Source organism: Rhineura floridana, chromosome 4 (genome assembly GCF_030035675.1).
Source record: "Rhineura floridana isolate rRhiFlo1 chromosome 4, rRhiFlo1.hap2, whole genome shotgun sequence".
NCBI classification, from domain to species: domain Eukaryota; kingdom Metazoa; phylum Chordata; class Lepidosauria; order Squamata; family Rhineuridae; genus Rhineura; species Rhineura floridana.
The window spans coordinates 43,497,235-43,522,954 of NC_084483.1; the positions used below are offsets into that span (position 1 = coordinate 43,497,235).

A 25,720-nucleotide genomic window follows, 5' to 3' on the forward strand; every position below is an offset into this window, starting at 1 on the left:
GAAAATAATGAATGAGATTAAGCTAACAAAACAAGAGCTGGGACAGAACAGACAAGAGATGAAAATTGGATTTGGCAAAATGAGACAGGAGCTGAAAGAAATTCAGGATTCTATAACTGGACAAGAAAAAGAAGATGAAAGAAAGATCAAAGGGAAGGTTCAAGCCCTGGAGATTGGAATAGATTTATCAAATATGGACCTGGAAAAAGATTTGGATTTTATGGTTGTGATGGATCCTAAAGACAAATATTACTGTTTGGAATTCAGCGCTGCCCCTGAAGGAATTGGTGAAGAGATTAGAGATAAAGATACCAACGACTCGAAAAAATTCCTGGATTGGAAGGATTTGATGGAACTTGAAATAGAGAAAGTTTATAGAATAAATTCCAGATATGTGACAATGGAAAAACTCTCAAGAGATGTGTTAGTGCATTCTGTAAAAAAAAGGAACAGAGATATAACTTTACAACAACATTTCAGTAATACATTCAGAATTGATGGCAAGAAAATATCTGTGATGAAAGAAATCCCTATCAGACTCTTATTATATGACTATGGCAGCAAGACCAAGATTATTGGGTGTGCAAAGATGGAAGATAGAATCAATACTGATAATGGGAGAATGGGAGAAGAGCTATTGAAATTACTGGACTTAGTAGACCTGAAGAGATGGATTAATTGACATGTCTATTTGGAGAAAAATTGATGGATATATATCTCAAGGATTAGAAACTTCTCTTTGACTTTTTGTGGAAAGAATAAAATGATGTTAATGAGATTTGATACCAATTAAGATAACCACTGGAGGAAGGTGATTGTATAATTTTATTAAGAGACAGGTTTGTTATATATTATAGACTTATAGCTAATCTACGACAAATCGGAAGTCAATAGTTTTTATTGTAATAGTTATTAATTTGTTTTGTTTTGTTTTTGAAAATTTGAATAAAAATTAATGATAAAAAAAACATATTAACGCAAAACATCTTTAAAAACATTTTTAAAAGCTTTAAAATCATCTTTAAAAACAATCTTTTAAAAAGCTTTAAAAACATTTTTAAAAAAAGCTTTAAAAATATATTAAAAAGCAATTCCAACACAGATGTAGACTGGGATAAGGTCTCTACTTAAAAGGCTTGTTGAAAGAGGAAGGTCTTCAGTAGGTGCTGAAAAAATAACAGAGATGGTGCCTGTCTAATAGTTAAGAGGAGGGAATTCCAAAGGGTAGGTGCCACTACACTAAATGTCCGTTTCCTATGTTGTGCGGAACGTGCCTCTAGATAAGATGGCATCTGCAGGAGCCCCTCACTTGCAGAGCGCAGTGATCGACTGGGTATATAAGGGATAAGATGATCTTTCAGCTATCCTGGTCCCAAGCTGTATAGGGCTTTGTAGACCAAAACTAGAACCTTGAACTTAGCTCGGTGGCTAATGGGTAGCCAGTGCAATTCTTTCAGCAGCAGGGTGACATGTTGGCAATACCCTGCCCCAGTAAGCAGTCTCGCCACCGCATCTTGTGCCAGCTGCAGCTTCTGGACCAACCTCAAGGGCATTACAGTACACACACAGCACATTACAGTAATCCAGCCTGGAAGTTACCAGTGTATGGACAACAGTGGTCAGGCTATCACGGTCCAGAAACGGCCACAGCTGTCTTACCAGCCGAAGCTGGTAAAAGGCACTCCTAGCCACTGAGGCCACCTGGGCCTCTAGCAACAAAGATGGATCCAGTAGCAACCCCAGACTACGGACCTGCTCTTTCAGAGGGAGTACAACCCCATCCAAAGCAGGCAACTGACCAATTATCCAAACCGAGCAACCACCAATCACAGCGTCTCCGTCTTGGTAGGATTCAGACTCAGTTTATTGGCCCTCAGCCAGCCTACCACAGACTCAGGGCAGCAGTCCAGGGCTTGCATAGCCTCTCCTGATTCAGATACTACAGAGAAATAGGGCTGGGTATCATCAGCACACTGCTGACACCTCACCCCAAATCTCCTGATGACTGCTCCCAAGGGCTTCATATAGATGTTAAACAGCATGGGGGACAAGATGGTACCCTGCGGCACCCCACAGCACAACTACCACCTCACAGCACAACTACCAGGGGCCCGAAAGACGATCACCCAATGCTATTATCTGAAAACAACCCTGGTGAGAGGACCGGAACCACTGTAAAACAGTGCCTCCAATACCCATCTCACCAAGTCGGCCCAGAAGGATACCATGGTCAATGGCATCAAAAGTCACTGAGAGATCAACTATGAACAACAGGGTTGCATTCCCCGTCCTTCTCCCGATAAAGGTCATCCATTGGGTGACCAAGGCCAATTCAGCCCCTTAACCAGGCCTGAACCCAGATTGGAATCGGTCAAGATAATATTTTTCATCCAAGAGCACTTGCAACTGTGGCACCACAACCCTCAAAGTCACCATTCCTAAAAAGAGGTATTTGTGACTGGGTGGTAGTTGTCACAAATCAATGAGTCCAGTGTGGGCTTTTCCAGGAGCAGTCGGATCACTGCCTCTTTCAGGGAGGCTGGAACCACTCCCTCCTATAATAATGTGTTGACCACACCCTGAATCCACTTGGTCAACCCCCCTCAGCAAGCTTTAATAAGCCAAGAAGGGCAAGGGTCAAGAGGAAGTGTTGCTGGCTGCATCGTCTCAAGCACCTTGTCCACATCATCAGGCCGCATCAACTGTGACACATTTAAATGTTTTTTCTTTTCTTTTAATAATGTTATTTGTTATTTAATTTTGAGAACTGCATTATTGTATTTATGCTTTATGATGTGTTATATTCGTGTTTTTGTAAGCCGCCTTGAGGGCCTTTTGGCCATAAGGCGGGATATAAATTTAATAAATAAATTTAATTTAATAAATAAACTGAAACTGTTCCCAAGAAATTGCAGCAGATGTTGCACTGGACATCTCATTGGGGACTACAGTAGATGTGGATGGGGCATCAAGACTGCTACGGAGACGAGCAACTTTACCTTCAAAGTGCCTTGCAAACAATTCACAGTGGGCCTCCCAAGGGTCTAAAACTCCATTTCCTGGAGTTGATGTCAACAGACCCCTGACAATATGGAAAAGCTCCACTGGATGGCTACTTGAGGATGTGATGGTGGCCAAGAAGTGGGCTTTCTTCGCCACCCTCACCGACACAGTAGGCATGGTTATGCTTTACTTGTGCCCGATCAGACTCATAGCACGTCTTTTGCCACTTACACTCTAGCCATCAGCCAGCCTGTTTCATTGCCCTTACCAAGGTGTAATCTGGGCTCCACAATGCCAGAGAGGGTGCTTGGGGACAACCAGGTCAACAGCCTGACTCACCTCACTGTTCCACAAGGGCTTCGAGAAGAGCACCTGCTCTGTCTACTGGGAACTCCCCTAGGGCACTGAGGAATCCTGTAGATTCCACTAGTCTCTGGGTGGGAACCATCTTAATCTGTCCACCACCCCTACAGGGGAGGATTGGAGCCATAAGTCTAAACTTCACCAGGAAGTGGTCTGACTATGACAATGGGGTGACATCCACTCCCCCTATCTCCAGATCACCCCTTCCTCAATCTGGACCAAAAACCAAGTAGAGGATGTGCCCTGCCCTATGCATCAGGCCAGTGAGACAGCCCCATGGTCATCATGGAGGCCATGAAGTCCTGAACCAAAACACTACAGGCAGCCCCAGCATGGACACTGAAATGATCCAGGACTATTGTTCGGGGTTCCTACAATACCACAGCTGAGACAGCCTCTGCCAGCTCAGTCAGAGAAGCTGCCAGGCAGCAGGATTGACAGTATACCAGCAGCAACCCTAATTTACTGTCTCCTTTGCCAGATACCAGGTGCAGGCCACACTAGCTCCAAGATGGAATGGTTTTCTGGTGACAGAGATGAAAGTTCTCTGGACCACAGCAGCGGGGATAAAATAGTCCCCTGCAGTTCTCTATAATGTAACTGCCAGGGGGCTGAAAAACACTCTCCAAAGGTAGGTAGGACCAGAGCTACCATATCACAGTGCCCCTAATTCCCAATCCATGGAGACCATCCAGGAGGATATCATGGTCAATAGGATCAAAAGCCAGAGAGAGATCGAGAAGCAGGAACAAAGTCATACTCACTTTGTTCACTCTCTAGAAGTGTCATCCATCAGGGTGACCCAAGGCCAACTAACGTGTATGGCCAGGCCTTAACCAAGATTGGAATGAACCTGAATAATAATCCACATCATCCAAGAACGTTTGCAGCTGTACTACCACAACTCTCTCCACCACCTTCCCCAAGGAGGGGATATTTGCGGCTGGTTGATAGTTATTCTAGTCCAAGTGGTCCAGGGCCAGTTTCTTTAGCAGTGGCTGCACCACCACCTCTTTCATACTCTAGTTAATGAAGCATTAACCACCCTATAGATCCCACCAGTCAACCCCCATCTGTAGATTTAATAAGTTAGGAGGAGCAAGGGTATGAGGGAATGTGGTCAGGCTTATAGTCGCCAGCACCTTGTCTTTATCAGCTGACTGCTGGCTCTGGCATTGGTTACTTCATCTCAAACTGCAACAGCAGCAGATCCAACGTCACTCCAAAGCAAATGACTTTATCCTTGAAATGTGTAGCCAATTGGTCGTAGCTGGCCCTCAAATGCTCTAGAGGTTTCTTCCCTACAGTAGGAAACAGCAACCTCTGAACCATCTGAAATAAATCTGATAGCTGGCAACTAAAGGATACAAACAATGCAAGCTGCAAAATGAGCCTTCTTTGCAGCCTATACTGCCACATAGTAGGCACAATTATGTGCATTAACCGGTGTTTGGTTGGCTTCAGAATGAGACTTGCACCACTATCACTGTAGTCTTCCTCCAGCTTACTTTACAGCCCAAACTTCCCAGAACAATAAGGAGCCACTTGGGCTCCACCATGAGGGAGCAATCATGTCAACCATCCATTTCATCTCACCATTCCATAGCGAGACCAGGCCTTCAACAGGATTGTGAGTTTTCTCCGCTGGAAGATTCCCCAGAGCACTGACGAACACATCAGGTTCCATCAGTCTGAGGGCAGACCATCTGAACAACCCTCCCTCACAGGGGGAACTACTGCTACCAATCCAAACTTCACCAGATACTACCCCCCTTTCTTTTGCCTTCCCCACAAGTGGGCTGCTGTCACTATAACAGAAAGTCTGCAGCTAATCTGCAGGGGGATAAAGAAAACATGAGGGAAAAGGTGACTAGGTGGGAAGTCACCTGGGAGATGAAAGAGCTAGGAGAGAAAAAGTTAAAGGCACACAGTCAAAACATGTTTCCCGTGGCAGTGATGTGCATAGCAGACAACCAAAACACACAACAAACAGGAATTTTGCACTAAGCTAAGAAAGCTGGAGTGGAAGCAACTTGTGTTAAAACTTTCAGGCAGTAATATCAGCTGTTAGGAACGAATTTATTGCAAGGCTTCCAATGGGCCTTTTCTTTTATGTGAAGGACAAACAAAAACTACTTACTATTTTAGTGGAGTGACACAGGGTGAAGCAGCCAATAAATCTGCTCCTAGAGAATGTTTAAGGTTTATCGTACACTTATGGTTTCCCAGTGCTGTTCATTTATTCCAAGTAGCCTTTTTTATGGTCAACATTTTGACGGAAATTTTGTAGTGGTGGTGGTATATTTGCTTATGCACAGAATCCTTAAAAAATAATATTCCCAAGATATATTGTGCATTTTCCTATCCTCCTTTATAGAAAAAGACCGAGGTGACTGCTTTGGGCAAATGTTTGAATTGTAGAAAAACAGAAATGAAAATAGTGGTTTAAAAATAAAGTGTATAAACATGCAGGGGTATCATTCACCATCAATTATCATTTGCAGACAAACTTGTAAACAGTGTCTATTGAAAAGCAGTTCCACTGGAGTGATACTACCTGAGGTGTAGTCATCCAGGGTCTCGGGGGGGGTCTTAGACCCCTTACTTTTTTGGAAGCAGGGTCCTAGCATGCTCCCTATGTCTCTAACATCCTGCAAGCCAATCAGCATGAATATGTTAGCCACCTAGAAGAATCTTCTAACATGCTTCCTGGTCCTTTCCTGCTGATTGGAGCCAATCAGAATGAAAGGAGGTGAGTCAGCCAGTGAGAAGATGCTTTTCAGTAGCTAGCACTCTCCCCTTTCATGCTTATTGGCTCATGGGGATGTTGTGAGAGAAGGCATTAACAAGGATCTCATTCTCACACAGCAGCAAAAAAGGGGGGGGGAAGGCTGTGACTACCATGAAGGGACCCTGCACTTCCGAATTTGCCACTATGCTACTGGATACTACACAATATAAAAGCTCACGGTACGGTGACTCACCCCTGATACTGGCTCCAAATCTAGAGGTAATGAACTGTAAAAGGCTATCAACGTCCACTTCCAAAGCAAGAACTGAAATGAGTTCCAACTAAAGGGAAGGAAGTTACATTTGTGGATTCCTTGACTAAAAGGCTGTGTGTATGAGAGGCATTATATGTTCTCATGATATACAAAATTACAACAAACATGCTGGCATTCTTGCTTCAGGTACTTGTGATATGGTAGCTCACTGGTCAGACAGAAGTTCCAATAAGGCTTCCATATTTTAGGTATTATACAGCCACGAGAGTGGCTGTATACTATAGCCAGCATGGATTTTTCACATTCTGCAATGTTAAATTGAAAATATCTCCCCATGCCATTCTGATGCTTCCCATGAACTCATTTCAAAACAAAACCTTACGAATCTTATAGTCCTGAACTCAGAAATGCTTGCTTAACAACCTTCTAAATTTTCATGGCGATACACAAAACAGTCAGAGAGAATAGAGAGTTCAAAGTCTAAAAAGAGGAGGGGAAACAGCCCTTTTGGACTTTTTTTCTCTGAGTTCTCATAATCTGTTGAAATTCATTAAAAATCAGCCATTTTCACAGAGTACCTGTAATCCTATTACTGACCTTGCCTCATACTCTGACCTTCATCTTCTGCAGTTTAAAAGTTTAAAAAATGCCTGGTTGATTTTTAATTAATTTAAGAAATTTTGCATTGAACTGAATGATAGTGTTGGGCATGCTCAGTAAGAACCAACTGTCAGTGTTCTATAAGCCAGAGGCACATGTTACCAAATTCTTCCAAGCTACACAGGAAGTGGATTGGACTGTGAAAGAACAACCCAAACTGTCTTTGCATTTTGACAAGTTTGTAGGGCAGTACAATATCTCAGACAGGAGGTCAGGTCTCCTGCTCCACTGGTGCATTCACTATGGCTGCCCAATTTCCCTGCTTTTTAAAGTTTGATAGAAATATCTGTGGGCTATAGGTACATTCTTAAACCACAAGGTTTTTTTTGCCTATTAGTGAATTATTATATACCTCTCTCAAATGTAATTTTGTGTTTGCATGTGTACATATGTATATATGTGTGAGTACACACACACACGCTTATCTGAGCATTAGTTTCCCTCATACAATTAGAAGCCCATGAGGGTATACAAGCACATTACCTGTCATTTTTGCTGTGAGACCATGTCAGTCCCCAGCACCCTTCATATGTTGGAGGAAAAGCATCTGCAGCAGGGAACCTACTGTATTTGAACAGGGTTCTAAATGACCAGTGGTGGTGGGGATAGCCTATGAGAGTACAGCAGGCACCTGTTGTAAGAGTTTATGGGTAAGCTGTGTGTTGTTCGGAGTCTGGATGAGAGCCAGAGTGGATGCACAAAGTCCTGGGTGAGAGCCAACAGGCTGAGAGGGGAAGTGTGCCAGAAGGAGAAGGAATTGATATCAGGCTACATTTACGTCATTTGTAATAAAACATTTGAACATGTAACCGTGTGCATTTTTAAACATTTATTGTTGTTTAAGTTGTCTACGTTTTCTGTACACCGCTTAGAGATATGTTTATATTTTAAGCAATATAGCAATTGTCTAAATAAATAATAGTTCATCAACACCTGAAGGCCAAAGGTTTCCCACACCTGCTGTAGACCTTGTCTGACCCCCTTCCTATTGGCTCAGCTATAAATTGCATTCTGTAAACACACAGGTTCCTAGCAGGCAGCTTTCAAGTGTTTTTTTGTGTGTGAATGCTTTATTTTGTTTCACAAACTGATGTACTTCTATAAACCTAGGTAGTCTCTCACATTATGCAGAAACCTTGGTAGCTTGGGGTGGCATGTTTTGCCTCCATAGTGACAGGGTTCACTATCAGAAGAAATAATGTAAGTTTCCATGGCTTCGCCTCACCTGCAGATAAGAAAAAATAATTCCAGGTTTTTAAGGGTACCTTAAATTAAGTGTGTGCCATCCAGTTCTCCTCCTCAGCCACATCTGTATATCACTTCCAGATATGTTAGCTCCCAGAAGTAATTACTGGTGATTTCATGAGGCAGATATGCCAGGCTTCTCTCAACTCTGTCAAGCTCCATCACTGACTGTTTCTTTGCCCACCCTGAAGGATGTTTTGCTAATGGCATTGAATTGCCTACCACTCCAATTGTGTGTCTCCCTGACAGCTCCAAATTCTTTTCAGTCTTCACAGACATCTTCACCCCCCACCCCCAGATACAAGGCCTGTCTCTATCTTACACTATAAGAATATCAGAAATGGACCTTCTGAAGTCTCATGAGTTCAAAAATAATTTCTAAAGAGCCACACAAATGATATTTGCAGAAAACAGATATAGTCGGCACCTTAATCCAGGAAGGTTGCTTAAAAGGGGGAGGAGGGGAATGTTAGCTCCCATTAATTAGCTACTCAGATAGGCATATTGGACTGCAACTCATAGGCAATTTCAGTACAAAAGCTGAAAAACATCAGGCACTCTTCATGCAAAACAAAAAAGTGTAGAGCTGTTAAGGATGGATGAGTATTCTTGGTCTCTTGTGAATTTCAAGTGTTCTTAAGTTCATTCTGTTCTTTAAAAAACACGCAAAAATTCGTATCTGAAATACATATTCAATTACATATTTTATCCTTTTTTTACACACTGATATTTCACACAAGAACTGTTATCACAAAATTTGAGAAAGTACAAAATGCAAAGGATAATTACATTCTGATCCATGTATTGGTCTGGAAGTTGTGAATTAGGTCAGTTCTCTTAAAAAGGCAGAACAAATCATACTCCCCTATCTCAGAGTTTTTAACTAAGACCTTCCCAATAGAGACCTTGCCTTTGTCTGTTCTGATAAGTCTATGTGCACCTATCAACAGCATCAAGATAAGGCTTACATCAGTGTCCTGAAGATGAGCATTCCTTGCTGCCACATCCTACATAACAAGGGAATATATTATGATCCAGAGCCCCTGAGAACTCATGAGCTAGGAAAGCCAGGACAAAAATGTCTGTCTGTCAGAATAGTTCTGAATTACAGGAATATTTTTTTCATTTAGGGATATGCAACACTGATGAACTTTTTTTTTAAAACAAAGATACCAGGTCATATATGAACATAAGAACAGCCTGCGGATCAGGCCAATGGCCCATTTGGTCCACCATTCTGTTCTCAGTGACCAATCAGATACATCATGCCTATCTAACAAGTAAAAGTTTTAACAACAGATGCTAGATGTGTGGATGGACTGTGGTTACTCTGTGGCATGTCAAAGTTGTGCTTCACATCACATTATAAGTTCAGATGCATTTTCTGTTACTTCACATGTTTCAGTTAAATCCTAGTGTGCGGGAAAGGAAAAACACTAACGACTTCATATGCAAACTGTTGCTGATTATGCTTACAGAGTCTGAGGGGTGTGTGTGTGAGAGTGAGTGAATCTCTACACGAAGCAGCATACCTTTCCTGGATTTAGTCACACTGAAACTTTAGGTTTGGTAAAATAAGAAAGCTGTTTATTTCAGAAATACATAGTTGATAGAAAAACCCTAGTTCTTTTTAAATAGATTATTATAACTGCAAAACATTTGTACATTTATACAAAAAACAAACAAAAAAGGTAATAAAATTAATTTTAAAAAGGTAATAATTAGGAGACCCATATTCCTCTCTCAAAGCTATAATTCCCAGAGTTCCCTGGGAAGAGGGACTGACTGTTAAATCACTGGCAATTGTAACTCTGTGGGGGGAATTCTAACAACTCTGAGGACTCTTAACAAACACTAGTTCCCAGGATTCTTTGGGGGAAGCTGTGACTGTTTAAAGTAGTATAAAGTAGTATAATGCTGCTTTATAGTGCAAATGGGACCTTTAAGACACAACCAGCCACCACAACCTGTTGGCGGGGAGCCAATGTTTTACTTATCCCCGGTAACCATGTAAGCCCTCCACCCTAGAGAAGCTGATGGCAAAAACTGGGTGAGCATATGCACTTTACACTAAGCAAAGTCACCATTGGATAAAACCTTACCTCATCACCCACTGGGTTAAGTCATACTCAGAAAATGCTCACTGAACTCAATGGACTTTAAGTCTACTGATCTCAAGGGTTCTATTCTGAATATGACTTAGCTGGATATCACCCACTGTCTTTGCAAGTTATGGGTTTGTTAAAGTAAGAGATTTCTGTTTTGCAGAATTAAGGTGTCTAGCAACTCCAAGAGGCTGTGCAAAAGCATACTGAAGATATAGGTTAGACCGTGCAAATACCAACATGTGCAATAGGAAAACAAGATGAAAATCCAAGTACGCCTTTTTTGAGTTGTACAGTAGTGATAATTATATATTAGTTTAACAGTTAAACATAAACGTTACTTTATATTACTTGTGGTATGAATTCTAAGTCTTTAAAATATTATTAGGAATAATATGGAGTGCTGTGTTGTGACATCACAACAAAGGAGGAACATGATTAATGCTACTTTCCTGTCAAAGCTTTCACTCTTTGTTCCTTTATAAACCAGATGGTGTGCCTTAAGGAGCTTATACTAAAGGAGTGTTTTTAAGTAAATAGATAACCACAAAAAAAACATTGAAACAGCCAGAGTTCAAGATTAAACAGCTTGAAGCAATGAAGTTATTGATTTAGCTACCAGCATTTGATGGATGATAGCTTATCTGTGGCTCAAAATTAACACTACATTAATGCCCCTGCCAAAAGCATCAGTTTAGTTATCTAAAATGTTTGAAAAAAAGGATGTTTTCAAAGTGGCGATTCCATTAAAAAGAGAAATGTTCTTACAAGGCTTCCTGCAACTTCATGCTTTAATCCATTTCATTTAGAACCCTCTTTTCAAGTTCCTAAAGCATGATCACAATTTCCCACAGTTTAGCCAAGTGCTTTGCAGGTGGGTTTTTTAAAACTGGGGTTTTTTTAACTGTTGCTGACTTTTTCAGGTTAGTGTTTGCAAATTTTGTAAGTGGCCACTTTCACAAAACAGATTCTATCTTCATAGTGGCCCAGTTTGTACACCACAATTTATAGATTTCTGTAATCTACACCAGGGGTGGCTAACCACACTTGGGGGACCCAATCCATCCTCCCCAATAAATGTTTCTGTGACCTAAGATTCCACCAATTTTGGCACCCTTTTTGAATGGGGGGGAACTAATACAGACAGTGCTGGGGTGGGCAAAGCCCATTCCCTTGTAGGGATGCAAATCAGCCCCCTTCCCCAGTCATCAGACTGATCATTTGATGAGAAGAAGAGGAAGATAAACCTCTTTGGCATGGATCAGCTTCCATCTGTGTACATAAAAATGTGTGCACAAGACAATGTGGGGTGGCCACACCCACAGCTGGCATGTGGACCCCAGATAGTTTGCCACAGGTGAATGTAGCCTATAGGCCAAAGAAGCATAGCCACCCCTGATCTAGATGCCACTGCAATACGTGTGACAGGTAATACAGTGGAGTAAGTTGAGAAGTGAGCCTGGGAGACGAAAACTGAAGTGAATGGATACTCTGCATCAGGGGTGGGGAATCTTTTTGGCTCCATGGGCAAGATCTTCATCATGATCTGCCTCAGGGGTCAAACTTGACAGGTGGGCAGCATTCACATGGCATCATTAGGACATTACATGATTGATAGGTGAGTTGCCCTGCTCACATGTCAAAATCCCTTGCATGGGGTTCCCATGTGCCTGATAGCCCACTGGCTCACAGGCATTTGGAAGGCACAGCATGAGGGATGTTCCTAGCCGTAGGGGGTGGGAAGAGAAAGAGGCCCAAGGCTCTCTTTGACTGCATGTGCATGCTCCCTGTGTGCCAAGCAGGGGTTACAATCTGCTAAGTCTGGATGCACGGGCTTGTTCTCAGCAAGGAACAGGTTTGCACAGTCTAAGAAAGCCTTTTAAAGGGAAGAGGGGAAAAAACTGTTTTGGGAAGTGCAAGCATTGGTGCTACCCAAAGGTCTGAATAGCACTTATTTCTAACCTTCCCCTGGAAGACGTATGCAGCCAAACAAAGAAGAATTTAACTCCCACATGGCAAGTGGCTCCCAGCTTTGAGAAGTGCCAAATGCAGGGCATGCAAACTGGGAGGAATGTGCCCAGCAGGGTTGGAAACCTGCATCTAACAGGCTTTCTTTCCAGGAGAAAGAAGCTTGCACGTTACAGGCTTTATTTGCGCATGTGCCTGCTCCCTACTGAGCTCACCACAAACTGAAGAGCAGGGATTAAATCCTGTTGCATTGGCTGCAGGTGCCTGTTGCTGGAAGCAAGCATCTGAAGTCAATGCAGAATTCAACCCCATGCTCCTGCCCATCAGCTGATGTCACAAGTGATGTCAGCTGATTGACAGCTGGGCATGGTTTTGGAGGAAATGACCTGGTCCTCTGGTGGGTCAAGACTGGCCCACAAGCCAGAGGTTCCCCACTCCTGCAAGGCATAGTAGAGTTTTGTTGTTTGATAATCAATTTATTCACTATATCATTTATTGTCATTATTTATTTATTACATTTATACCCCGCCTTTCTTTTCATGACAGAAACCCAAGGCGGCTTACATATGGTTCCCAGGCAGTCTCCCATCCAGGCACTGACCAGACGTGACCCTGCTTAGTTTCATCAGGGTGCTGGCCTCATGTGCCTTCAGACCATAGCCTGGGACCAGGCTGGGATCATGAATGTGGAGGAGCAAAACAGGGAACCTCTCAGAAAAAGCAAGGAAAAACTTTTAAGTTTACAGAGAGAAAGTGTGTGAGAAATCTTCACAGGGTGGCTTCCAACAAATAAAATTCACAACAAAATCAATACCATATTTAAAACCATAACACACTGTAAGAATACAACCAGTCACCAACAAGAACAAGAACTTGGCAGAAGAAAAAGCAACACAGGAAGAGCAGCAGCTATAGGTTATGAATTAGAAGCTGTGCTGAACAAAACTCAATGCCAAAACTGAAATAGAAATAAATAAACCCAAGGTATTTTAGCTCCAAGTCCCCTTAATTATAACCTTGTCCACTCAGAAGGGTGCATATCTATTAAAGCTAGAAGTGAGTAGAGAATTATAATATTTATCCTCTAGAAAGTGGAGAAGCTTGAAAGCACACAGGAAAAAACTGCACAGGCAGATGAAGATCTGTACTGAAATACAGTCACCTATTATACTTTGTTTTTCTTTTTCTTCTTTGGTCTCCAGCTAGACAAGCTTTGTCATAAATCAAGACTTTTCATTCCACCTAGGCTGTAAAACATCTGCCCAAGTAAAACAGAGAAGGAATAATGGGATACAGAGATGTGTGGCATCCTCAGTCTAATCCTGCCATATTTTGCTACTGACAAATTTGTTCTTTTACCTGTAAGTCTTAAATGCTTCAAACAATTTTTGAAAGCCATGAATTTGTCACGGCAGCTTAGGTTTATGGACTGAATATTTACTTGCCTCATAAATGTTTCACTTAATATCTGCTCCTTGTGACAGCCCCAACACTATGTCTCTTTGTCGAGTGTGGGAATTTTTCTAGCTCAGTGGACCCATGGTGTACTGAAGTTTACGCTGAACTTCTAAACATATGGACAGCCCCCCCATTCATTTCAATTGAGGGACCTTGCCTATGCATGTATTCTCATATTGTGCCCCTTCATCTGAATAAATGGAGCTATTCCTATGGATAGAAGAGTTCTCAGTAAACATGTTGTCCACAAGCAATCTCTCAGTTGCCGGAAAGTGGCTGAAGGCGAGTGGATGTTTTGACTGCAGCCGCTATTCTTTTATGCATGGAACAGACATTGAGAAATTCATAAAGTGAATGCCTATCTGACTATGAGTGGCTAGAAATGGGAAATACATTCCTTTTGCCATTGTTTATATCAGCCCACTTAATACAAATGCCCCAGTCAAACTAATTGGCATTACTAGAAAATCCTTTGTATGTGGCAGCAATGTAAAGACATGACATATGTCACACTAAGAGGATCTGCTCTGCATGCAGAAGGCCCCAGGTCCATTTCATGGCATCTCCAGGTAGGGCTGGGAAAGATCCCTCTCTGAAACCCTGGACAGCTGCGGCCAGTCAGTGTGGACAGTACTGAGCTAGAAGAACCAATGGCCTAACTCAGTATAAGGGAGCTTCCTATGTTCCTATAGAATTAAACCATATGTCACATTCAAACTCTTTGGTACTTCAGAGACCCTTACAGCCAAGTTCTTCCGTTCTTATGCACACAATTTTCTAGCCAAGCTGACCTGAATTTTAACACACGCACCTGATCTATAATTGAGTAAGATCCATTATAGTTATCCTTCACCTTTATTTAACTTTTATAAAAACTCTAGGAGCAACATTAGCACTGGGATTAATTCAAACAAAAATTAGGAACTGACAAAAGTCAATATAACATCATCTTGTGTCCAAGAGTAACAACTACATAAAATAACGAAGCAAGTAGTTTGATAAGCTAAACTTTGCAACTTAATTTGCTAGATCCAAATGCCTTTACAATGGAGCAAGTCAACAGGACTTATAGACCACTGACAAAATTAGGTTCTCTGTACACTCAGAGAAAGGACACTGATAAAAGGATCAACAGTCTCAGCAAAAACAGTATTTAGAAAGTTTAAAATGTTTGGTGTATTTTCATAGATTTGGTTTGACACTATCACAGCTTGTGTAGAAACCATACAAGATGTCTGTGGGACTGCAGACCTGCACAATTCTGATCCACCATGCCAAATGCAGCCCACTATCATGCATTGTAGCCTGCCAGCTCCAGCTACTTGTTACTCAGGTTAACATCAAAGCACAAGGTCAAGATCTTCCTGCATGTACAACGTTGACATATTAGAAAAGGAATGCTATATTAAAGAGGCCATCTCTTTGCATGCTAGCTTAACATACCTTGACATACCAAATTTTTGCGCTGCAGCAAGTAAAACTCGCCAGGAACTGACCCTAGCCATCTTGTAACCTTTTTTCCTCACCCCTGTCTTGGAACTTTATAATCTTATGTCTTAACAATCTTACAATACCATGTTTTAACAAATTTTACCTTGTATCTTCTTACCCCATTTTATTGCATCTTATTCTTCTGTATATTAGGTTAATCTCCTCTTATGACAGTTTTATGTCTATTTTATGCTGGTCATTGACAGTAGCAATAAAGATTTGATTGGATGTACCTAGAGAGATTTTAATGAGATGCTTTCAAAAACAGACAGTCCCTTATCTACATACCTGAGGCAGCACAGGTCTATAAAAACTACAGCAAGGTTGTCATTCATTGTCTGAACTGGCTCCAAGTTTCACTGATGCCAGAAGCACCGACTTTAAAGTAACTACACTTACATTCACATCACTATATAAATAACCTGAAGGCATTTCTTCAACTCTCCCCCCAGATTTTTTACTCAATCCCACAGAAATCGCAGCAAATGACACATGCTCTGAAAAATCTTTGCCGATGAAACACTTGACTCAGGATTTCACCCTCCTATCAATTGGTACAACTGCCCAAATACCCATTCACCTGTAACTTGTAGCTTTAAACACTGACCTCTGGGGGAAAAAAAACTATGAAGCATAATGTCTCACCTGGAACATCAGCAGCACTGCCATCTTCACTCTCAGCGTTGTCACTTCTCGTTTCATTATTAGTGGCTGGTACATAGTCTTTGGGAGGTGGATTCACTGTGTACATTTTTCTTGGAGGCAGAACCACATTTTTCTTACCTAGAAGATAGCAATAAAAACTGCTTTGTTTTTCCTATACTACCCATATGTTTATTCACATTTACTGCTTTGGCAGTGGCAAAATTGGTTTAGCTGCCTTCATCTGTAAGGAGAGGCTGGATTGATAGAAGCAGGTAGACTGCCCAATTGTTCATATGAACGAGATGACCAGTTCCATTTTTTCCAGTGGTGCTGATGGCATTCATTTACAAGAACTCCAGAACTGGAACCCAAGGTATAATTTATCTTCCTTAAGAAAAGTTGGGGTATCAATTAAAGTAATGTACACCAATTGATTATGGCTGCCTTTCGTAGGTACACAATTCCACAGAACTGAGAGGAACTTTTTCTACTTAAGTGATCAGAACTACATGAACACATTAGTATGATCACTAAGGTTGCATCAATGCAGGCAAACCAAGAACTACTTCTTATCAATAGCAGCACCTGATCTCCAGTTCAGTGAGTCTCTGGCTTTCTAGAAATTGGATAAATGCTGGTGGTAATACGCTTGTAAAAATTATTACAAAAATACTGTTGTGATCTATGGTGTGCATTAATAAAGATATCAATTTTCTTACAAATCACCTTGTGGAATGGATGGAGAAACACCACTCAGAACAAATCATGGTGTGCTTCTGGTATGCATTTTAGAGAGTGCTTTAATAGAATTTGGCTACAGTCAACAAAATGCAGTCATGCCATTAAAACTGTAGCTACTGAAAAATTTAATGTAGCTGAAGAAATGCCTACTCCCACAGTGATTGCTTCACATAGGTTAGGTCAGCTTTCTGGGCACATAAAGGAGATCGCTAGCCTCCAAGTATGACTCCCATAGATCTAGATGAGAAATCAAGTTTCTGAATGCTTTCTTTTGTTTAGCAGAAGAAATTAGGCCATTTCATAGAGCTCAGGAGGCTAAATTCCTAATGCTCATCTCATCACCATTGCCAGTTTATTTTCTGACAACATAAACACACACACACACCCGATTGTCTAAACCTAACTCTTTACTTTTAGAGGTCAATAAAGGAAACAGAAACGAATGCAACAAGATACAAACTCATTAATCATGCAATCTGAAAAGACAAGACATCAAGCCAATATTAACTGAAACTATTCAGTAAATTCATTTCCCTAAATTCATGCTAAATCCCTCAAACTGCCAAGCTTGGAGCTGATTTCTCCTACCACTGTTGATTAACAATGAGGCATTAAATCAAATGCTGGAATTAATGAGAAGTGAATATGAAAATTAAGGGTGTTGGAATATATTGGACAATATCAGGCATGCTTTGGGGGGGAGAATTGGTTGGTATTCTACGCTTGTCCTACTAAGAGTAGACCCATTGGCGTTACTAAACATGATTAACTCCATAGAATCAAAAAACAGTAGAGTTGGAAGGGGCCTATAAGACCATCAAGTCCAACCCCAGATCATTCTGCATCTTGAACTCTGGGATGATCAAGAAGATATCCTGGCCCTCTCCTTTGTGACAACCTTTCAAGTACTTGAAGAGTGCTATCATATCTCCCTTCAGTATTCTCTTCTGAAGGCTAAGCATGCCCAGTTCTTTCAGTCTTTCCTCATAGGGCTTTTACTTTCCAGTCCCCTGATCATCCTTGTTGCTGAACCTGTCCCAGTTTGTCTGCATCCTTCTCCAAGTACGGTGTCCAGAACTGGATGCAGTACTCAAGATGCAAGAAACTCCCACCCATCTTGGACTCCTTTTCTCATTAGGGTTGCTTGTCTTACGTATCATTATTCTGAGTTTATTAACATCAGCTTTCCTAAAATCCAGGCTACGCATATGACTACACTAAGCTTTAACTTCCTTTAAGATTAGGAACTCAAGTTAGGTTCATTCATTTCAATGGATCTACTATGAGTAGGATTTAGCAGAAAAAACCCATAGTTCTTGGACAGGCTTAGTTTCCTGCAACAATTTTATTCAAAAACTGAATTGAGGAAGTTTGGAATTTGCAGATTTCCAAAAGCAAGGCATACACTTTGAATCAATGGTGGACACTTTTATGCTTGAAGATGTTTACATATAAACTATCCCCATTCTCTATAGGATTCACTGTCCTAGATATAGCTTTCCTGGGAGCAGATGATTTTGCTGAGTCTATTGCATTAGGAGCAACTGAATGATCCAGTGCAGAAATACAGCCACGCCCCCACTTTGACCACAGGATCACCTCTGAAGCCTGTGCAGAGGTTGTGGAAGAAAGCAGGAGGATTGGTGCTGCCAACTAGAAGCACCTCATCAGCATGCTTTGTTCCCCCAGCCAATCATTTTTTCTGTTCAGATGGGGGTAGGGCCAGAACCAAGCAGACCAAAATAAGAACATCTTCCTCCCTTGCAGTCTGCTTCTGGCCTGTCTTGGAGCCCAGCCAGCACCTTTCTGGTCTACCCACTTTACCACTCATTGCCTGTATCTTCTTTGCCCACTCTCTACATTGTACCACATGTTAATTGCTACATGTTACTATGGACCTTGTGTTAGTCACTGGTTAATAGGGCTGAGAGGGAATTATACCAATTTTCTTGTTCGGCTGCATGGGGAATGTGGTTTTCATCTCTCTCATACCATTCTTGTATACTTCGCAATTGCACGGTTTCACCAAGGCTTACTTTGTCTATCAGACACAGGCGTGTAAGACCCTGAGAGGTGAGCAGAGTGCGGCTGCTTGGGAGAGAATCTTAAAGATCCCCAGGGTGTGATGTGACAGCCATGCCCACAGGATGTTGGCAACGAACACAGGAACAACTCAGACCATCTGTGACCTATGCAATATTCACCCAACAGGTGGGCTAGGATTGTCTCATTCTGACAATCGGTGGGTTGATAGACTCTTGACACACCAATGTTTTTGTCAAGTTCTATTGGCATGAACTGGAAAGGCCAAAGTTGCTCCTCTTATCCAAATTCAAATACATCCGGGTATGGACTACTCCCGTTTAATTTGAATGGGGAAAAAGTGGATTAACAGCTAATAATGCTCAAAAATGGACAGGCCCTTCGTTTCTGTTGGGCCTCTTATCTCTTCCCAAGTGCCACAAAGTATCTTCCAAACTAACCATGACTGTTGATCCTTTTTTCATTTGGCATCTACAAGGTGATGGAAGAAACTGGTGCCATTTCTCCCCAGATTTCCAGGAACTAGATAAAACAATACCATGTTTTTGTTTTAAGATCATTATCAAATCAATCATTCTTAAGAAGAGATGCTTGACTTCAGTTTTGCTATCCAAAGCAGTTCAGATAAGCAGCACACCATTGCTTAATAGGATGAGAAGATACTAACAATAGTCTCTGAATGTCAGGGTCGGTTCCATGTTTCTGGGGGCTCTCAGGCACAGTTGACCCCTTGTCCCCATCCTAAGGGGTCACCATTTCACCTCTTCCTGCAACCTGTCTTCATTGGTGCAGGGGCCCACCAGTACTGCTATCTCTTCTCCATGCTTGCTCATCCCTTCAGCAGCTGAAGGCTCTGGGTGCTGCACTGCAAGCCTTTCCAGCTTCCATGGTGCAGGAAACTTTTTCTCGTTCTCCTGTGGTGCCTCATGCAGCGGTTATAGTGTCTGTGAAGCAAAGTTTCCCACATCATGGAAGCTACTTCTGAGGGGGCAGGGCCCAATGCGTTTCTGGCAGCAGTGGCTGTGGAAGACATCAAAGTGGAGCACCCAGAGCCTCCAGCCACTGAAGGGATAGTAGAAGTGGCAGTGGTGGAGGAGGTGTAAGTGGTAATGGCTCTGGTGGGCCCCCACAGCAATGATGATAGGTGGTGGAAGAAGTGCCAGGCCTGGCACTGGTGAGCCTCTGTGAGCTCCTGGATCCTTGGGCCAATCCCCGACCTGGCTGCCCAATGGCACCGAGCCTGATAGCAGAAAGTGGCAATTGATCCACCCACCCAAAAACAGCAAAACAAATTGCCTGTAATCCTGTGTGGAGTAATTTGGAGCCTGATTTCCCCTAATTTATCAGATTATCCCTATATCAGTAACCTAAAATTTACAGGAGAAAAGCATCAAGACTGGTATTGGTTGAGGGTAAGGTCATGAGCACTATACAAATTAAATGAGAATGCAAACAGCTGCAAACACACAGTAAATCCAGAGTTAAAAGCAGCAGTTCACTAATCCAAATGGAGAAATCATAGCCTTAGAACATTATCAATTATCAACTATTTCTTGATGGAAATGTATTTAAAATGTCATAGTCTACTCTGTACTGTACTAATTACAGTCTTTTGCTCTTTCTTGCCACAGTAATTAACTGCTAAAATGAATTGTTTTAATCAGTCTGCAAAGTTGTTTATTCTATTATTGCACTGCCAAAGTTTCTTGTGAATATGTATAGACAAGATTTGCCTTACTTGCTCAGTCTTTAGAATCAGAACCATTTTGTGAACACTTCTGATAGAGACACACAAAAATTCGTCTCTACAAATGTCACTGCTCCCTGCACTGGCCTTGTATAAGCGTTAAGTGCAGTATTATAACGCTGATTTTTTGTATCTGCTTTAAAGTCCCCTCTTTTTCCTGCCCTCCCTCCTAAGGTCTCCATGAGGATGCTCCTTTTCAGAGGAGATTTTAATATCACCTGCCCAAAGAAGCATTCTTTGCTACAAACCCTTTTGGGCTTTATGTGTTACATAAAGTCTTTGTTTAAACAGGCTTTTGATACATTAAAAATATATGTCTTTGATAATGTCTCAGCAGTAAGTTTGGATATAAAACAACATATGCATGTACAAGAGATACTTGGGCTACAGATCCAAATGCGCTAACATATGGGACACATTTCTGCATAAATATGCACAGGATTGCTTCATCACTCATGCTTTCTGTATTTATTAATATCTGAGAGCAAGTGTTATGGCTTGTGAACATGTTTTCAAAGAGGTTTCCTTTAGGGGCACTGTGGCATTTTCTTTCACATCCGAGCAAGTTTTTTGTTTTGCTTTTAAAAAAACAGCCAAGTAAATTTTACTAAATACTACCCAAAAGAGAAAAAAAAGATGCAGACCTCCTAGGAAATAGGAACAGAATTCATGCAAAGTTCTTGCAGTAACATTAAATGAGTCCATGTAAAAGCTAAAATTTAGTTGGAATTAAGTTAATCAGACATTTAACTCTGTGCTGAATGCCAAATGTGCTGCAGCTCACTGAACTCAACAGATATTATGTTCACTTTATTTGATGCACCAATCTAATAAAAAGTTGAGTAAAAAGCCACTACAGACAGTATTGTTTCATGAGAGTTTACTAAGATTGCAATTAGAGAGAAGAGGAAGTAAACACTTTATTAAAAACTACATTTTTATCTTTTGGAGACTGTCAGTGAGCGCATGAATTCTGCAGTTTCATGTCTCTGGGAAGTGCCAGAGAAAAGAGTGCGTGTATAAAATATAACTGTATTTAAAACACATGTTTGAATGCGCTCTACGTGGGGCTGCCCTTGAAAACGGTCCGGAAACTACAGCTGGTACAGAATGCGGCGGCACGTTTGATAAAGAACAGCCGTCGCCGTGATCACATCACTCCAGTATTAGTAGATCTTCACTGGTTACCAGTTGTTTACCGGGCCCAATTCAAAGTGCTGGTATTAACCTTTAAAGCCCTATACGATTTCGGCCCAGTTTATCTGAAGGAGCGCCTCCAGCATCACCAATTATGCCACCTGACAAGATCAGCCACACAAGACCTTCTCTCGGTCCCACCAGTTAAAACAGCTAGGCTGGTACGGACCAGAGAGAGGTCATTTTCGATTGTGGCCCCCACCCTCTGGAATTCCCTTCCTTTAGATCTCCACCATGCCCCCTCCTTGATGGCTTTCCGCCGATCTTTGAAGACCTGGCTATTCAGGCAGGCCTATGGGGTTTCTGGGGTGGGTTAGTTTTTAATGCTGCTGATTACATTTAAGAGTGGACAGTTTAATTATTGAATGTTGTTTTTGTGGTTTTATATTGTATTTTATTGCGCTGTTGTACGTCGCCTAGGGTGGCCGTTAATTCGGCCAGATAGGCGACTCAAAAATAAAATTTTATTATTATTATTATTAGGTTAGATTATCAGATCAAATAGTTGCACCAGTGCCTACTACATTGGCCTGGCTTGCACATAATACTACGCCATGGTACGTTTAGCCAGAATGTGTTATGACTGCTTGACCCCAGCCCAGCAGACCAACTATGGTTTGTTTTCTAGCAACAAGCCATAATGTTAAGTCATGGTTTGTTGTTGGATTACAAACTGTGGCTTATTTTAATTATGTTTTGACCTTATGTCTGAGCACAACAGCCTTTCTTAATCACACCCTTATAACCCCACTCCAGATGCTCGTCCAGCTACAGAGGCACAAGGCACGAGTAACTGAAAAACAAATTATGCTTTAGAAAAAAAATCCATGATCTGTTTGATCATCTGTGAGACAATTTGTGGTTTGTTCAACTACGGTTAATACCAAGTCATGGTTTGTTGTTCAGTGCAAATGCAACCATCATATCCCCAGGGTTATATGCTGCCCTGAGCTCCTACTGGGAGGAAGGACAGATATAAATTAAATAAATAAATAAATAAAAAATTCTGAAAATGTCAGATGATACCTCAAACTAATGTAGCACACAACTTATTCAGCAGTGAATAGGGCGTAATAGGAGGATAGTCTATTCACCAAAAAGCAGCTTTGTTTAGAAAATGGGTGGTTTGAGTGTAAAATCTGTTACCTTCAGCCTACATGTGCCAGAGTTTGTTTTTTTAAGGTAAATTGAAGAGAGAGCAACTCCCAAGTGTCTATTTATCAGATTGTATTTTACAATTGACAGATGTGGCAAATTATCAAAGGCGACTTTTGTTTTGCAATTAAACATATGCTGGTTGAATGTTTTAAGCCGATATGCTGTCATGTTTTTAAATCTATACTTGTTAACCCTTTCCTTGTATTTTTGTGAAAATAAGTAGTCTTTATGATGCCAGCATCTCTTGTTTGTCTTTATTGCAAGGATGCAACTAAACACAATGCACACTATTTTCTGTTACTTCATGAAACATCCTAACCGAGACGTAAATCATCCAGCAAGTTCCCCAACATATGTCACAGGCTCTTCCAATCCCCAAGTCATATTACCTGTTACAGTGGAATATCCTTGCAAAGCTGTACTACTCTCAGGATCCTCCTGCTCCGAACCTGAACTTCTCAGAACAGTTGTCTCTGTACTTGTAGAAATCACACCAGGAGGAACAGGAACAGGAAAGAGCTTCTCCAATACCTTCTTTCTGAACGCTAAAAATAAATAAATATAAAACATGTTGCCAATAAAATAAAGTTTACCAATTTACAGTTGATCATATATAAAAATTTGAGATAAAATGCTTGATTGTTTTGCTCCCATTCCCAAAGGACTTCTCCAATTCAAACAGCATCCATTTTTACAAGGGGAGGGCATGGGTCATAAGAGTAAAAGCTTGGAGATTGGGATATCTTCTGGGGAACCAGTTTACAATTAGTTGGAGCAACTGTGTGATGTACAGAATGTTTTGTGATAACAAAGGTATGCATTGGGCCCAACATACCACTGCAACTAATGGAGTTTGACCTTTAAAAGAAAATACAAAAGAAAAGTTTGACCTTTAAAAGAAAATACAAAAAAACCCATAAAGCTATTAAGGCTAGGCATCAGCTCGTCCTCAATTGCATCTCTATATAATTTGTGTGAATGGATGCCTCTACCAGGATTAAACAGCCAAAATCTTTCCACAGTTTGCCCCAAAAAGCCATGTCGGTGCCGCTCTCATGAAATATCCCTATTGTGGTTTATGCCCATTGAGAATGAACAGGGAATTGATGATGAACACTTGAACAGCTTTACCGAATAGTCCTCTGTGTCAGGGACAAGACACTAGCAAGGCACGGCATGCTGAAATCAATTTGCTATTTAACCCACATAAAAAATGAGCAGTTAGACCAAACTCAAGTATTAAGGTAATATGTTGTGAGGCATACAGAACTAATTAAAAACTCTACCTCCTGGGCAGAGGTGGCTCAGCAAAGAGTAATAAAATCCTCCACTGTGCCTCAGATCAATTAAAATACATAACAAAACTACCATGATGATATCATGATCAGCTGCTCCTAAGCTCCACATCCAAGCTGAAAAGTAAAAGAGAACTGCCCTGCCTGCACCCACCTGGAGTTACTCCCTCCATCCCATCCTGAAGAACAAAGACAGGCAGAAATTATATGCAGGAAAACAATCTGCTTTTGGAAGAGAATGCTTCCTGTTGTACAAGGCTAAGGCTAGCCCCAACCATGTTGCTGCAAACCCTTTTAGGTATCTTCAAATCAAGCTTCTCTGAAGACCCATGCAAACCCCTTTGAAATGAATAGCTTCCTCAAAGTAAAAGCACCTGTTTTGGGCCGGGGGGGGGGGGGAGGAGTTAAGCCGTGCTCATTTGAAGAACCTTGGGAAGTGGAAGATGGATTGCTTCTAGCCAGTGCTTTTTGTGTGTGATGGAACTTACCAGTACACAGAACTGGCACCTCTGTCCCTGGCAACTATTTTGTGCTGGCACTCTCAGAACTTCTATCAAGGTATGAGTACTGGCACCTCATTCTTTTACAAAAAGAAGCCCTGCTTCTGGCATTCTGGAGAAGACAATTCAAAAACAAGATGGGTATGTGTGTGTGTGTAAGGACATGTCCATCCCACTTAAGTCACTAACCTCTCTATAGCTCATGATTCTATGCATTTAATTACTACCATCTTATTCCTGGACCACAAGTTGCTAGTAATCACGTTGTAAATAGATTTTAAAGGAAAGCCAGAGTATAATCTTAATGAGAACACCTGGCTATTTTTGCCCCTCCAGTTTTTTTTTTTTTTTAAGATACCCAAAGTTGTTACTATACAGAGCAGTCTTTGATTATATTGCCACAGAGATTTATGGAGAGAATTCAGAGCTCCTCAAAAAAGATCCAATAATGTTAGTCTTAACACTTTTTTTTTTTAAGAGCAGGAAAATGACACCTGTGCCTTAAGGGTGACCTACTCTAAATCTCCAGCAAAATAATTATAATATTGCCTGGAGACAAAAAAAGCCTCTCAGGGATTTTTTTAAAAAAGTTATATTTATTTAGAAAATGCAATTTTGCTCTTTCACTCTTACACCATAGCCAGAACAATGTAACTCAAGGAACAGTATTTATTGTGAATGGAAGTCATATAAAAACTTCTTTGTCAGAGAAAAATTGCTCTGGTGTATTTGGGAAATCATTGATCTAGATATGCCTGTAGGCAAATGTAAGGCAACACATCCTCAAAAGTGGGGGAGAGGGAAAGGGGAAAAGACATTCCATCTCAACTACTACTACAGTAGGGCCCCGCTTTATGGCACTTCGCTTTACAGCGCTTCGCTAATACAGAGGTCTCAATTAGACGCAATTAGACTAAAGCCCCACTTCTTCTGCTTTTACGGTGGTTTTCGGGCATCGTGCACCATTCTATTCAATGGGTTCCACTTTACAGCGGTTTTCACTTTACAGCGGGGGTCCGGAACATAACCCACCATATGAGTGGGGCCCTAATGTACTTCATTAAAAAACCCCAGCTAGATTTGGTATTCTGAAAGT

At 41.3% G+C, this 25,720-nt stretch overlaps 1 protein-coding gene across 1 annotated transcript in view; it reads right to left on the minus strand.

Moving 5' to 3' along the window:
- ERICH1 (glutamate rich 1) overlaps positions 1-25,720 on the minus strand; it is an 80,067-nt gene that overhangs the window by 39,058 nt on the left and 15,289 nt on the right. The window contains exons 2-3 of the mRNA XM_061622888.1: positions 23,219-23,374; positions 15,944-16,081 (exon numbers count right to left, since the gene is read on the minus strand). Of these exons, the coding sequence (XP_061478872.1) occupies positions 15,944-16,081; positions 23,219-23,374 (294 nt within the window). The remainder of the gene's footprint in view (positions 1-15,943; positions 16,082-23,218; positions 23,375-25,720) is intronic.